Raw genomic sequence first — 12,387 nt, 5'->3', positions numbered from 1 at the left:
ATAACATCAGCAACCCGGCGGAGCCGCATCCTCGGGCTCAGCCTCCTCCTCCTCATCCTCATCTCCTGCACCAAAAGCTACGGAACCAAAAACGGTACCGCAGGTAAGTAAAACCCAAACACTACCAGATAACAACACATATAGAACTCCAACAATATGCATGTACCATGCCCAATGCACAAAACCCAAAGACACAGTTTTCCACACACGCCAAAATCACATATTTTATCCGTATGCACCATGACCTCCCCTAGGGGTTATCCGCACACCCTGGCTCCAGTGCCACACCGCAGAGTACCATCACGCATGTGACACCTAACGAGCGATGCCCAGTTCCGTGCCCCGCACGTTCGTAGCCAAGCATCCTCTAGCCCTCACCAGCGAAGGGCCACGGAGTCGGTGCGTAGAGCGATGCTCGGTTCCGCGCCCGGCGCGTTCGTAGCCAAGCAACCCCTAGCCCCCGCTCCCGTCTAGCGACAACTCAGGGGACATCACTCAGTTTATTCCGCTCCCGAGTGACCAGAGGAGCTCCACCGGGATAATTCCCCATCCCGGCTTGGGGTCGTGATACACACGCACCCGTAAGACCACTTACGCCAATACACAGGCTTTTCACACATAAACAAAAACACACGTGCATGCACCATGAAATGCCATATCAATGCATAATAAAATAACCAACCATCATAAAACAATAAAACAAGCAACTCCGTCCTCCATCCATCCGACCCCCGAACTCCTCGGACTCAGTCCGGAATCAACCAACCAGCAAATTAATTAATTGAAAGAGCAATATATATTTAAATCTGAAAATAGGGTTTGGAAAATACTTACAGTGCTATACGAAAATTTTAGAAAACAAGCGGCGTTGCAAACGGCGCCGGAAAAGCAACGTCACAGTGAAAATTCACTGCGGCCGTGGGTTGTGAAAAACCCACTTTTGAACGGGGACAAACTAGGACACGAAATTGATAGGGAATGGTCTAGGGATGGTTGTGAAGCTATTGGAAGTGATGAACGGTCGTGGGTGGCGGCGGAATCGCCGAAAAATGGCCAAAAACCCAAATCGGAAACTAAGCTCGTGGGAGCTGTTCCGGTGGTCATTGGAGGCCGGAAATGGGTGGATTAGGACGGCAAGGAGTCGGTGATGAAGTGGTGAAGAAGTGGTGGCCGGAGGTGGAGCGACGGCGGCGAATCGGAGCAAAATCCGTGCGCCCTTCTTGGAGCTTTTTCGGCCAAACGGCCGGCCGGTTGGGGGTGGGCTTTGGAGGGGTGGTGCACCGGAGGGAGGGGAAGAGAATGGGACCGGTGGAGGGCCGAACGGTGGCCGGACGGCGGCGGTCTGGGCTGTTGAAGGGACGTCCGGCGTGAGGGAGAGGGAAGAGAGAGAGAGAGCTGGGGGGTTTGGATGCGGGGGAGAGAAAGAAAAAAAAGAAAAAGAAGAAAAAAGAAAAAAGAAAGGAAAAAGAAAAGAAGGAAAAAGAAAAAAAGAAAAAAAGAGAAAAAGAAAAAAGATGTGAAAAGAAATGAGGTCCAATCCTCACTCTGGGAAAACGAAGCAAACCGCCGAAAAAGATTAAAAACCACAAAAACAACTAAAAGAAATAAAACACAACATCAATTAAATTAAAAACCAATTTTAAAATGCAAATAAATTAAAATAAATAACTGATATATTAATTAAAATAAAAACAACCATTTAAACAAAAATACACTTAAAAGCGGGTCATCACATTGAGCTTACATGTAACTGCTCAAACTGTAAAACATGACATCATTAAGGCCTACTGTCAAATCTCAATCTGTCATTAGGATTATGCAAAATGGCATGACAATTGATCATTTTTTCAATTTCTTCAATAAATTTTGTTATTGAAATATTTTTTATTTGAAAATTGAAAAAAATAATAAAATAGAAAATGGGACAGAATTCGGTTCATTTTTCATGCCAACTATTATTTACCTTTTATATTTTATTTGCATTAAATCTTTTATGCGGTTTGGGTTTAGATAGATATACTTAAATAGTAACTTTAAATTTTTTACTCTTTATTTAAATTGCGAATATTTTGATCTCTTCATTAGTTTTGTGTTATTCTTGCTAACAAAACTCGCATTAAGGTTTCATCTATGTTGAGTTAAATTAAAATGAATTGAATTTTTTATAAATAATAGTGAGTTGAGATGATGGAGTAAGTTTTGTAAGGTCTACCTAAGATAAGTTTAAATGTGTTTGAATGTTAAAATGAATTTAGATATATTTATAGGAAGTTGAAAAAGGTTGTGGGTCCCCCATATAAATATATGTTGAGTTAAAAAAAGTTGTGAATTTTACGTATAAAGAGATTTTGAGTTGAGATGCGTTTAATGATTTGAAAGTGAGGTATTTAGATATTAGACTCAATTTTAAATTAGATTAAATTGAGTTGATTTTAGTTCGATTCAAGTTTCAAATAGGACCTAAGCCAGTTCAAATGCCACAATAACATAAATAGAATATTGATGCTTGTTGAATGAAAACTAAAAATATATAAAAATATTATAAAATTAAAAATAAAAACCTTTTTAAAAAGTAATTATAATTACAAAAACATCATTCTTTTTGGGTTTATAATCTTAAATCATGTATGTGTTTTTTTATTTCGTGTGCTTTTGACTATGATCATTTGAATTTTTTTGTTGACATTTTGTTTTTTCCACTAACGAAACTCACGTCATGTCAAGACTCAATACAAACACTATAAGCACAAGAGAAGGTTGGCACATTTTAACTAAAATTAAAAATAGTAGAAAATATATTTTAAAACTCAAAAAATTTAACTTTTTTCAAAACTATTTATAATCTTCAATCAAATTGATTGATGTATGGATTTTAAAACATTGGTCATAACATTATTCTTATAATTATATGGATAATAAAGTACTTATAATTATTTTAAAACTTATTTTATAATAAATGAATATAATCATGAAATTTTATTAAAAATATATAATTATTTTAAAATTTATTTTATAATTAATCAATATAATTATGCCATTTTATTAAAAATAATATATATATATATATAAAATAGATTTTTTAAAATAATTTTAAATTAGATAAATTTATAATAATATTTTAATTGTTTATGCATCACTTTATTATTTTGTAAATTATAAAAAAGAAAAATTGTATAGAAAAAGGTAAAATTTTAATTTATTTTGAATCACGAAGTCACCTAGAAAATTTGGGAGCCCTCGTTGTCTTTACCTCGCTGACAAGCGAAAGCTACCTTCCATATTACTTTTTTCACCCATCTCCCGGCCGAGAGAGAGAGAGAGAGGATGTACGGATACGCGGGTGTGAGCACGAAGGGTGGTGGTGGGGAGGTAGATCTAGAGTCCGGGGAGACCCTGTACCCGGGTCTAAGCCACGGTGACAACCAGCTCCGATGGGGCTTTATCCGCAAGGTCTACGGGATACTCGCCGCCCAGCTCCTCCTCACCACCATTGTCTCTTCCGTCACCGTTCTTTCCCCTTCCGTCAACGATCTCCTCAGGGGCAGTTCCGGGCTGTTGCTCTTCCTCATGTTCCTCCCCTTCATCTGTACGTAGCCTAGCCCCTTCAGATCCTCGCTTGGGCTTCGAATTTTCCTCGCGCTTCATTATTTGTGTATTTTCTTTTGATTTTTTTGTTCATTTTTTCGCGGTATATCTGAGTTTGGTCGCTGTTACCATGTTCTCATTTCCGGGGATTCGACGCTTGCTTATTAGAAAAGCCTGAGATTAGGACATGAGAATCCCCATTATCACTTCTTGTTTATGTATGCCTATTTAACGTAAACCTATGGATTTATCCAATATCATTATCCACCACCAAAAAAATTGAAATAATTGGAGATTTGTTGTTGCTAGTGGGATTCTCAAGGGGGAAAATTTCAACCTAACTACGTGCAGTTGAAGTTCTATTTATGATTTTGAGTGAGCTATTGTAGACAACTTTTTTCTGGAGCTCTCCGAAACTCATTATTTCTAGCTCAAATGACGCCTCCACCCAGAAAAACTGGCAGAGGGTGTGCTTGTTGGTTTAAGGTTTATCAGGTGCATCATGTTTAACTCACCACTAAAAGAAGAATTATTGTTTGAAGGCTGAAGTTGGTGATCCTCTTAGCTAGAGATGTAGATTACTTGAATGGTTGGCTTATGCAAAGTTGAGCTTTACATATGCTGTGTTACCCTTATTCAATTTCACTTTCTCGAGGACTCTGTTTCTTGCTTTCATTATCGATAGTCTAGCTTCATCGTCTTAACTAACCTGTGTCTTTGCAGTGCTGTGGCCGCTGTATATGTATCAACAAAAGCATCCCTTGAACTTTATCTTCCTTGGATTGTTCACCTTGTCGTTGAGCCTCACAGTTGGAGTAAGCTGTGCTAACACTGATGGTAAGTTTATTTCTTTCTCCCATTAGATTGCCTGCTGTGAATTCAAGGGTGAAATACAGGATCTTAGGATTTATTCTTTTGCATTGGGGTACCTGCAGGAAGACTTGTGCTTGAAGCATTAATTTTAACCTCAGCTGTGGTTTCCTCCTTAACTGGTTACACCTTCTGGGCATCCAAGAAGGGCAAGGACTTCAGCTATCTTGGACCAATCTTATTCACCAGCCTCTTTGTCCTTATCCTTACTGGGTTTATCCAGGTAAGATGTCTACTTTAATTTACCTGGCTATGTTCTGAACTAGTTAAATATGAATATATTCTCATGCAAGTGCATGGGCATTATTGGTCTGACTTGGTGGTCCCTGTGTTGCTATGTAGATGTTCTTCCCTCTTGGCTCAGCATCTGTTGCTATTTATGGTGCAATTGGTGCTATAATTTTCTCGGGCTACATTGTTTATGACACCGACAACCTAATCAAGCGCTACACTTATGATGAGTACATCTGGGCCTCTGTTAATCTTTATCTGGACATTCTAAACCTGTTCCTTACTATTTTGCGGATGCTGAGACAGGGCGACAATTAGTCATGCTAGGTGTACATTGCTGGCCTGGGGTTTAGCTGATGAATCAAATGGTACTACACATTTACTATTTTTCAAGTGTGCGGGCTGAATAAAATGCAGATTATAGTCCTTTCTTTTTTTCATTTCCTACATGCAGATTGCAGCCTTTCATTTGCCTTAATCATGTGTGGTAAATGTATTATTTTCTGTTAACTGTTTTCCATTTTCTGGTTGTTGTATGGTGCTCGTTTGTGTTTAGCTTGTTATAAATTTTGCTCAAGAAGCCACTACAAGGTAGACAGGATTGTTAACCCAAGAACAATTTTTAAGAGGAATTTAAAATGGAATGCCGGTTTCATAAAGCAATGCCTTACGGGTAAAATATTTAATGTATAATTAAGATCATTATGGCAGTCCAACTAAAGTATCATTAGTATGGAAGCAGATAAGATGAGTGGAATTACTGCCCCATCTAAGTTATGGAACAGCTGAAATTGCAAAACGGTGACAAAACCTCCGACGTGGTTACACGCGAAACATTTTAAAGTCAAGTAGCTTGTTGGCAATTTTTATCCAAAAAAGGCATGTATGGAATCCACCAAAATAAACATAGAACACCATATGGTTTGGTTATTTTGGCCTGAAAGACACCTCGGAACTTCAGATGGTCTTGAAAGTGTCCAAATTTGAAGAGAAGTGCTATAAACCTATAACTAGAAAGTGATTTTACAAAAATAAACTTATAAATTGTGATGGCTTTATATGATACTGTTAACGTCGTATTTCGTACATCGTTAAGCTGGGTTTCAGCAATTCGGATATTCAATCTTTTACCTGCACATTTAGAGAAAATACAAAGAATTAAGAGCCTTGGTGGAGGTCAGAGACTCTCTGATACTTAAGTTAGTATCTCTTTAATAGTTTGTGTAAGAGTGTAGAGGAATCAGAGAGAGTTTTTCATACCTGGGTCATGATGATCGATTTTTAGATTAAGTTTCTGATGAGGGACAACCCAAATCCTCTCTCATGGAGTATATGTCTCATCAACTGTTTACTTAATCAGAATCTTTTAATGCGGCGTGATGTCTGGTGACGCAATTAATGCAGCATGAAGTCCAGGAATCAGTGTCATTAATGAGGCATGGCTCCCTGATCTCTTTATCTTGTAGATGCACATCGTCAAGCTTCTCCATACTTGCTGTTAGAAGATTTAGAGCTTTCCGTACTTCTCACCCACCTGCCTGCATAGGTTCTCGAGTGCTAATTGTCATAATAGGATACTGGGACGATGAGTTCTTTCCATCTTTGCCCTTGATTTTTCCCGCACGATTGTGGTCATGTGTCCGCTTCAGCTTTTGTGCCGGCGCCGCCTTAGCAGACCAAGAGGCCATCTAGCGGCATCCATTATATGGGCCTGCCTTATGAGCTTTTAATAGAGGAGAAGATTTCCTTGCATACAAGTTAAATCTATGTTATAATATAAGTAACTTTAGATATCTATGTTATAATGTAAGTAACTTTATAATCTAACGTATCATCTTATAACTAAAGCATTTCTCTTGAATTAAACTACAAAATGAGACGGTAAGGAATGTGACCACTTCAACTAAAAAACAACTGATACAATAGAGGAGGATTTACATCTTTATAATCAAAATATTACATATATATGAATGAACACTAGCAGGAAAACCCAATCGGGGCGAGTATAAGCTCAACATTGTTGAGTCAGAACAATTGCGATTTTCAAAACCTAAATTAATCACGATTTAACAGGTTGATCATCATCTTCATCTCCAATATCCCAACTCAAATCCTCCTCCTCTACAGCGCCCAGCCGCTTATGCAAATCAAGCCTATTTGCGCTCCCAACAGCATCCTCCCCTTTGTTCTCATCACTGCTTCTAATGTCTTCAATCTTATCCCACCCAAGGTCCTCTTCCTCCGGCGACGGTTGGCTGGAAACAACGGAAATATCACTAGATTCCACACTATTCCTCCTTTCCTCCAACATCACTTTCTCATCGGATCTATCTTCCAAGACAACGCCACCCGTCTCTTCATTTTGTCGTTCCAACCCAACTTCAACACTTTCAACGTTGTCAGGGTCACTTGAATCGACCTTCGAATCAGCCCCATTATTCTCTTCACCTTCGTCATCAGAATCCCAACTCAAATCCTCCTCTTCTTCCCCGGAAATCGCTCTTTTGACGAGCTTAGCTCTTGCATCCTCAACTTGCTTCAGCTTATGCACCCTATAAAAATACCTACTCCAAAAGGTCTCCCTATCAATCCTACTCGGAACAACCTTCCCATAAATCTCTCCAATTACACCATTCTGCCCGATCAATTTCTCAATGTCCTCCCCTTTCTCCTCCAATAAAAACCCTAGTTTCCACTGGTCGTACCTATCCACGTCCTCCGGTTCCTCCAAATAAGTATTTATATCACCCTGAATTGAACGCACTTGCGCATCGAACCGACTGTAAGGCTTCATATCCGAACGCTGACTATTACTACTAGTCGATCGTCTAGCGATGGTTCTTCGATTATTAATAGATATAGTATCAGAGGTATCGGGGTCAGGATGAAGGGCTAGAAGCGTGTCCCTACCGTGAGAGATGATCACCGTCGTGGATTTCCAGACCGAACTCCCGATGTCGTCGATGGCTTGGCCGACCGACTCGAGCGAATCCTGAGCGACTGAGGCGCCGGCATCGAGAGAAGCCGGGAGGTCCTGGACGGCACGGGAGGCGACATCACGAATGACTGCCGTCTCTTTCTTCAAACCGGATCCGAGCTCCTCGAGGTCGCGCGCGACAGTCTTGATAAACCCGCCGAAACTCCAAGCCGTGCTCGGAACGGGGTTGGGGTCATCGGGAACAAGATGATCATCGAGAAGGGGTGGTGATTGGAGCTGGGGTGAATCGGAGGAGCGTGGGCCGTCGGTGAAGACGGAGGTGAAGAAATCCATGGGAGAGAGGGAAAAGTTGGAAGGAAGGAAGAAATTACGTGTAAACGGTGGTGGGAGCAGCGTCGGATAGAGGGAGAGGAATCAAATAACAAAGAAAGAAGGAAGGAATAAATAATAATAATTATATTCTGCTTCGGCTAAATATAAATAAAATATTGTTAATTTTAAAACGACAATTATAGAATAATTACCGTTAAATGTTATTCCGTTAAAAGTCAACTTCCGACGGCCTGCATAAGCAGAACTACTCCTACTAATATGAGTTTAATCTTTTTTTTTTTCTTTTATCGCCGACACTTGTCTTTGACTTTTCTTTTTAAAAAAAGGCAGAGAAAACGAGTAAGATGATGGGGAGATGAAATTATCAGTCTGTTACTCCGTATGAAATGTGTGTAGTTTATGGTAGTAAACGTAACAGATCAGACCATGGAAATATATGAACAATGTCCATTCTTTGACGTGTTTTACGAAAACGGGTAGTTCTGGGAATACACGAGTCATACCATTAGGTACTCCACGTCATATTCTTCTTCTCCAACGTTAAACTCTAAATAATATTCAACATACACAAAAAAATTATATAAAATAAATTTATAAATTGATATAATTTTATAAAATATATTAGAGTTATTTTATAATAATAATAATAATTTTATAATCTGATATATTATATCAAGATCACATTAATTTATAAATTTATTTTTATATAATGGCTAAAATATTTTTCATTTCAATTATTTAAAACTTTTTGTTACGAGTTTTAAAACAAATTTAAAATATTTTTAAAAAGTGAAATGGGTTATGCAAGATTCAACAAGGAAGGACACCAGATCAAGTTGTCGTGTCTTACCTATGTTGAATTGGTTAACGGAAAAATTGTTGGGTTCACGAGGAACCCACCTCTTCAAAGTAAGTTTGAAATAATAATTCTTGCATAATCTTTATTTATTCCTTTCTTAGAGTACTAGTATTGGCTTAATCAAAAGTTAATACATCTTTAAATTTTAATAAATTTACTTAAAATAAACTTACATTGAATTCATCAAAAGGGTCTTTAGAAATTTTTGAGTTAAAATATTTATTGTTATTCTTTCAAATTTGAAAGTCTACTATTCCACATTCAAACTAATATTTTATTCTAATTTTAACAGGTAATGGTTTTATTTTATTTTATTCTAAATTAGTTGGAAATCAATTATTTAAGTACTAAATTAAATTATTAATGTCTATATGGTTAGTATAATTACAAAATTTGAAGAAAAAAAAATTAAAAATATTATTATTAAAAAAATAATATCATATTATTATTTTGATGAATCTAATTGCTAATCTAACGTGGAATTATAGATATAAAAATTTTGGATTTAAGAAAAATTTTTACTTTTCATCAAATTTTAAAGATAAATTTAATGAGTCTAATGCTAAAGCTCTTACATTGATATAGTCATCTCGTTATTCAATTTTCCAAAATTAAGCATAATACGTAATTGAAAGCTAATGAATTTATTTCAAAACAGAGCAACATTTCCAAATAAAAAGTTTCCTATTGTACCGGACTCGATTATGTTGGACGCTCCCCTTTATTCGAATTAATTTCTCCTTCCTGACTTGGCACCCGTAACACTTTCTTAGATTCAGATTGGTGTGGGTACTGCATCTTTCTTGGCAGAAATCTCTTGGAGCTCTCACAAATGGAAACTGGTATCCCAGTTCAGTACTGTTACAATTACAAACATCTATCTATGGCATTGGAATGTATTTATACCATATTATTTTTGTTGCTTGCACCAAAGACATTGTCTTTCAAGTAATTATTGGTACAAATCCTAAATAAACAAATTTCGTATGAACTCTTTGTAAAAAGAGCAAGTTTTAAGAATAATTTTTTAAAGTCGGATCCACTTTTTAAAAGTCTCGTCTTTAATCATAAACTTCATCCACGGATCTTTATTTTTTAGTATTTTTTAGTATCTGGGGATTACATAGCATGTGGAACACATTGGGAAAGTGCCCATCTGATGCTGCGGAGAAAGCATAGTTGGCAGATTGACTTAATGAGTTTAAGGGAAATGGAGTGTGTAACAGTGATAGAACCACAACTAGCCACGGTGCCACGGAGGTGGTTTACGGCAGCGGCAGCATTGAAGGGGTGGAGGAGTAGGTTGGACAGGAGGCTAAGGAATAGTGGGAGATAAAGAGGAGTTCCCATGAGGCTATGTATATATATGTGCCTATATCCGGCCTCTGCAAATGCTATTTCTCTAGCAATATAATCTACTCTTTCACAAAATTAATTAACATTGATCTGTGCAAAGTCCAAAATCACCAGACCCTTTAGGGCAGGGTGTTAGCCCGTTGGCCTACAAAACGTGAGATAGGTCCCACTATGGTCAGGCCCAGTAATGTAGTTCTTACAACAACATGACCCTTTTGTTTTTTAGGTAGACACAGAACCTCATTGGGGAATGCTGGAAATTAAGATTAGTGGCATTATTTACTTCCCAAAGAACTCTCTTCTTTGAAGGGAGAGAGTGTGAATAATTTGTAGAACATTAAATTTCACCTATATATGTTTGTTCCAAATATGATTTAATTATTAGCTACCCATTTTTGGATTCAACGAGAAAAATTAATTACCACCCTTTTTTTATTTTATTAATACTGGATGTTCAAAATAGTGTCCCGACTAAGTTCAAGGGTGCACAAGCTTTGACAATGAGATTTGTTGAACCCAAGGTTTCAAGTTTCGTGTAATTATATATCTACACATGAATTTTAATGATAAGAAATGAATTCAAAAAATAAAAGAGTCACAAGCTCAAGTTGTCTACATAATGGAGTTAAGCACATTAAAGAACCAAACTTGATCAAGAAGAGAATAAACTAACATTAAAACTCATAGAGTAATGTTGTAGATCTCTTAAAAAAAATTTAAAATTAAGATTAAGACTCAAAATTAATATTTTATCATAAAACATTAAATTACATTTTCCACATGTATATAATATTTTTGAAAATTAAAGTGGAATTTTTAAAAAATGATTGATTGTCATCCTTCACATATACATGACATGATTAAAAATTTGAATTTTGAAAATATTAAAAGTGATTGATTATCATCATTCATATGTGCATGTTTTATTTAAATATTTTTAAAAGTAATTGATGTTCTTTTTTACTTATGTAAAATCTAAATGATTTTGTTTGAAAAATTTGAAAAGTAAATAATATTCTTTTTCTTATATACGAAAAGTAAAAAGATTAGGTTTGAATTTTTTTGAAAAATGAATAATGTTGTCTTTGACAATTAAAAAAGAAGAAACTTTTATTTGAATTTTTTGAAAAATGAATGATGTTATCTTTGACAATTGAAAAAGAAGAAACTTTTGTTTGAATTTTTTGAAAAGTGAATGATATTGTCTTCGACATGTGAATTTTTTCAAATTTGAATATGAAGTTTCATATACCTAAAAATAGCTCAATTGAGATCTTTAAATTCACAACATCAAGAGTATACACATATCATTGCAAGTTCTGCAACATTTATTCAAAACTTTTAATCTCTGCTCTCTAAGTATTGAACCTTAACCCTTATTCATTTTTAAAGATATATAGTTTGCGCTGTATTGTTATTATTTCACTCATTGAGGAGTGTTCTCTGATAACCTACCCACTATCAGCTCTTGTATCAGTAAAAAAGTGTGTATAACCCTTGTGCGTGTAGAAAGTGTTCTACACAGAGAATAGTTAAATTACCACGTGTAAGGTGATTACAAGTGTAGATGATGTTCCACACGGATCCTTTGTAGTGGTGTTGTTCAAATGTGTAATAGATTTCTATCTCCACCTGAAAGAGGTTGAATAGTGAATTTGAGAATATTCAAGGGGTAGCTTGAGGCGAGGACATAGGCAGTGGGGCCGAATCTTATTAATATACTGAATTTGTTTCTCTCTTACCCGTACTCTTTATATTTATTGTTGCTTCGTATTTATTTATATTTTATATTGTGTAGTTGATTTATAATTGTTAATTTTTAAATACAATCCAATTCAACTATATCTTGTGTTAGTCATCTAGGCAACAATTGATATCAGAGCAAGAGTTCTATTATAAGATTAACTATATTTTGAGTTAAGATCTTATGACTAACATTGCAGATTCATTTGGTGAGCTCAATTTAGTAGTCGGCCCCTACTCTTTTGTGAAAACAATTACTCATTTTGGAAAGCTATAATAAGAATATTCATTCAGGCTTAAGATCGAAAAATTTGGAAATGTATTGTAAATTAACCTGATATTCTAACAAAAGTGGTTGATGGACTAAAGGTTAAAAAGGAAAAAAAGAGTTTGATCGTGAAGACGATAGAATTTATATATTAAATTTAACGGCAATAAATTTCTTATATAATACTCTCAATAGAAATGAGTT

At 36.1% G+C, this 12,387-nt stretch overlaps 2 protein-coding genes across 2 annotated transcripts; one reads left to right on the top strand and one right to left on the bottom strand.

Annotated features, from left to right (window-relative positions):
- The first annotated feature begins 3,255 nt into the window (after positions 1–3,255).
- Positions 3,256–5,241, top strand: LOC122300489 (BI1-like protein). Its single transcript, XM_043111189.1, has 4 exons — positions 3,256–3,586; positions 4,309–4,422; positions 4,521–4,678; positions 4,798–5,241. The coding sequence occupies exons 1-4, from the start codon at positions 3,325–3,327 to the stop codon at positions 5,002–5,004; spliced, it is 741 nt and encodes a 246-aa protein (XP_042967123.1). The 5' UTR covers positions 3,256–3,324; the 3' UTR covers positions 5,005–5,241.
- A 1,319-nt stretch (positions 5,242–6,560) lies between these two features.
- LOC122300488 (BSD domain-containing protein 1-like) lies at positions 6,561–8,064 on the bottom strand. The gene has a single exon (XM_043111188.1). It carries the CDS (start codon positions 7,955–7,957, stop codon positions 6,746–6,748), a length of 1,212 nt encoding a protein of 403 aa, XP_042967122.1. The 5' UTR covers positions 7,958–8,064; the 3' UTR covers positions 6,561–6,745.
- Positions 8,065–12,387: the final 4,323 nt, after the last annotated feature.

This window comes from Carya illinoinensis, chromosome 2 (assembly GCF_018687715.1).
Source record: "Carya illinoinensis cultivar Pawnee chromosome 2, C.illinoinensisPawnee_v1, whole genome shotgun sequence".
Lineage (NCBI taxonomy): Eukaryota > Viridiplantae > Streptophyta > Magnoliopsida > Fagales > Juglandaceae > Carya > Carya illinoinensis.
The sequence above is the reverse complement of the archived record's forward strand: the minus strand, read 5'-3'. Positions and strand labels throughout refer to the sequence as shown.

Coding starts and splice junctions, on each gene's coding strand:
- LOC122300489 (XM_043111189.1), top strand. CDS start 3,325: ATGTACGGATACGCGGGTGTGAGCACGAAGGGTGGTGGTGGGGAGGTA. Junction 3,587..4,308: donor CATGTTCCTCCCCTTCATCT/GTACGTAGCCTA, acceptor GTGTCTTTGCAG/TGCTGTGGCCGCTGTATATG. Junction 4,423..4,520: donor AAGCTGTGCTAACACTGATG/GTAAGTTTATTT, acceptor GGGTACCTGCAG/GAAGACTTGTGCTTGAAGCA.
- LOC122300488 (XM_043111188.1), bottom strand. CDS start 7,957: ATGGATTTCTTCACCTCCGTCTTCACCGACGGCCCACGCTCCTCCGAT.